Source organism: Leptosomus discolor, chromosome 2 (genome assembly GCF_034619465.1).
Source record: "Leptosomus discolor isolate bLepDis1 chromosome 2, bLepDis1.hap2, whole genome shotgun sequence".
NCBI lineage: Eukaryota > Metazoa > Chordata > Aves > Leptosomiformes > Leptosomidae > Leptosomus > Leptosomus discolor.
In genome coordinates this window covers 48,819,238-48,822,159 of record NC_141392.1, presented here as the reverse complement: position 1 = coordinate 48,822,159, position 2,922 = coordinate 48,819,238, and the positions used below count along the sequence as shown (strand labels likewise).

Genomic DNA, 2,922 nt, shown 5'->3' with positions numbered 1-2,922 from the left:
AAATATGAAATTAATTTCTGGAAATTAATGTCACGGGATTCTTCAAAAACATGATTGTTTTGTGTCATTCATATTACCTGCACCTTTGCAAACTGAGTGCATGTTGAATGCTCCCCTGGCATAAAGTGACCAGTTTTTCAAGTCATGAAGCCCCCTTAGTTAGGAGGCAAAGATTGCTGAGAAAAATAATAAACAAAGACTGGCCTTTCTGAGGATGTTTTGAGAAACGCAGTTATCCACTTTTATGCTGAGATTACTTTGATATTGCAGGAATTACTTTAAAAAATTAGTACTTCGATTTTAAAAAATAATCTGTCATGGTAAGTGCTAAATTACAATTTTTTAATTGTGTATTGTTTGAAATATCTCTCCTAATATGATTTCAGTGTACTTCTACCTCCTTCCAGCTAAAGTTGTCATTTATGACATGTCTATATAACCTCACACCATGAAGCTACACAGAAGTTAAACAGCCAACCCTTTTCTTGGTTTTCTGCTGTTTCAATGGTAACTGTTTTTTCACTAATTTGTTTATTTCCTTTATGATGCTCTTTATATCTGTCCCATCCCTGGAAGCTTGAAGTGCAGCTTCGTTGAAAGGAAAAATAAGGACAAAATCTCCCACACGGGGGATAGGTCTCTGGTCTTTATCAGAGAGGAAATAGGGGCGTGTGGGTAACTTGTTGCAGAAGTCAGGTGTAGGTAACCAGGGGCTGAACTGGGCAGACTTGGGTGGAGAGTGCCCAGCTCCCGGGGGCTGTTTATTTTTAGCTTCAGCTTTTGCTTGGGAGGGTATTTTTGGCACGTTCATCCTTTCCCGCAGCTGGGAAGTCAGTGTTTTTCTTGGATGTGCTCTCACAGTTTTCTTGGTCAAAGTAACCACCTTAAGAATTGATCCTCTTGCAGCCTGCAGGGCAGGTTGTGCCGAAGACGCAGCAGTACATTTAGCCACTTTTTGGCAAGCGCGTAAGCCAGGAGTCTCCTTGGTGGCACTCTCACCAGCTGTGCTCCAGGGCACCCGCCCTCTGCCAGCCTTTATCCCGGCCACTTGGTTCTGTCTGAAAGCGTCAATCTGCTTGTAGTTGAGCAGTTCAACAATATCATGAAGAAGTTTTCTTTTCACAGCGTCATCAATGGAACAGTCTAAACACAAGGCTGGATTGTAGTTGACTTCTAAAAGCCACGGCTTGAACTTGTCATCAATCAGGATGTCAAAGCCAAAGAGCTCAAAGCAATTGGAAGCCACTGGTAAGGGGATTACAGCAAGCAGGGTGAGAATCACTATGTTATTGATCTTCTGCCAGAGGACCATGTCATCAACCCCAAATATTCGAAGGTAAGAACGAAATTTGCTGAAAGTCCATTTGCAGCCACGGCCAATCCCTTCTTTATATTTTGTATATGAAGCTCCATATTTGTTGATGCTGGTGTTTGTTAGGTGGGCATAGACATTGTCCAGAGAACCGAGGTCAAACTTTTCAGTGGCAAACCTCACCAGTCCTTCTTCGTAAGTGTAAATGGTGAGAGGGCAAAAACTGGTGACACACACATAAAGGCGCAGATCCAGTTTATACCCTGAAATGAGCAAGGGGTTGCTAATGTACTTTTGCACAATGACTGTACAGTCATATACTAAGTCTTTAATATCTTGGAAGATGAGTATGCCCCTTCCACGAGAGAGATCCACAGGCTTGCAAATCCAGTAGCTAGGTCTTCTGCCTGCTGTCTGTCTCTCCTTGCTGTATTCTGCTATAAATTTGACGTAGTCATTGGGCATGATGAATGCCACTGGACTAAATTCATACAGAGCTGATCCGTATGCTCCTTTCATACGTTTCAGATGCCTCGCCAAGTAGTCTTTTCTGGTGACCCTGACAGCTTCTGGGTAGTGGTTGAGTCTCTGCCACGGTTTAATGCTGTGGTGGTCTGTTATGTGGAAAGGCGAGTTCCGCCAGTACAGGTTCCAGTCTGTGTCATCTTGATGCTTTTTGTCAAATTCAGACCAGCCGCGGTCCAGTAAAACCTCACGGACTATTGCAGGGACGTTCTCATGGAGGCGGAACACCAACGGCCTCAAGCTATCCCTTGTATCATGGTCATCTGCCATAATTTCCATTTTACTAGCTGAAAGAAAACAGAATCACCAGGAAGCAAACAACGAAATCAATGCCTCGGATTGTGCTTGCAGTCAACACCTTCGCTACGTTCTTAATGCCTGTCGCTCTCAACATAGTCCTAAAGCATGTTGCCCCTGTGTGTTTCTATGGTCCATGCCTGAGAAGTCAAAAGCTGTGTTTGAACTGAAAGATACGTAAAAGGGCATCGATTCCACATGGCTGTTAAGGCAGCACAGCACTGACTGCTGCAAAGTTATGTGTCTCTACGCTTCATTTACTTTTGCTTTGAGGTAGCTTATACAGCAGTAGTTGTCCCAAAGCTTTTGTAATTCTTGGATACTTAGACTCTTCGTTTTGTTTTTGCAACTGCCTTCAGCCTAATGCCTGTAACTTTGCCTAGTAAGACTCACTTTGCACTCCTGCACGACTGACACGTTCTGCTAACTTAGCATGTTCCCCTCCTCTGAGGAAACTCTCTTGGTTAAGATTATAGAGCCCAATGCAAAACTGATGGTAGACGGTAGGAAAATGTCTATTGATTCCAATGCTCTTTTCCTCCTCTGACACACGCTGATTTCACTCTCTGATAATCTTCCGCTATTCCTCCAGTGAGCTCCTCCCCAGCTCCTGAAGAGCAGGGCACATTCTTGTCTCATCACTTTCCGTTCAAGAAAATAATGTTCCATAGAAATGTATGTAGATTCTGAATGAAACACCATTCCCACTATCTGTAGTAGAAGTACATGATGGTCCCCATCTATTTTTGTGGGTGAGAAATGCATTTTGAGTTATTTTTGGCATACCA

General features: G+C 43.3%; 1 protein-coding gene across 1 annotated transcript; it reads right to left on the bottom strand.

The window, feature by feature from the left end:
* Positions 1-454: 454 nt before the first annotated feature.
* Positions 455-2,113, bottom strand: TTLL2 (tubulin tyrosine ligase like 2). The gene has a single exon (XM_009948617.2). The coding sequence runs from the start codon at positions 2,105-2,107 to the stop codon at positions 455-457; it is 1,653 nt and encodes a 550-aa protein (XP_009946919.2). The 5' UTR covers positions 2,108-2,113.
* Positions 2,114-2,922: the final 809 nt, after the last annotated feature.

Coding starts and splice junctions, on each gene's coding strand:
- TTLL2 (XM_009948617.2), bottom strand. CDS start 2,107: ATGGCAGATGACCATGATACAAGGGATAGCTTGAGGCCGTTGGTGTTC.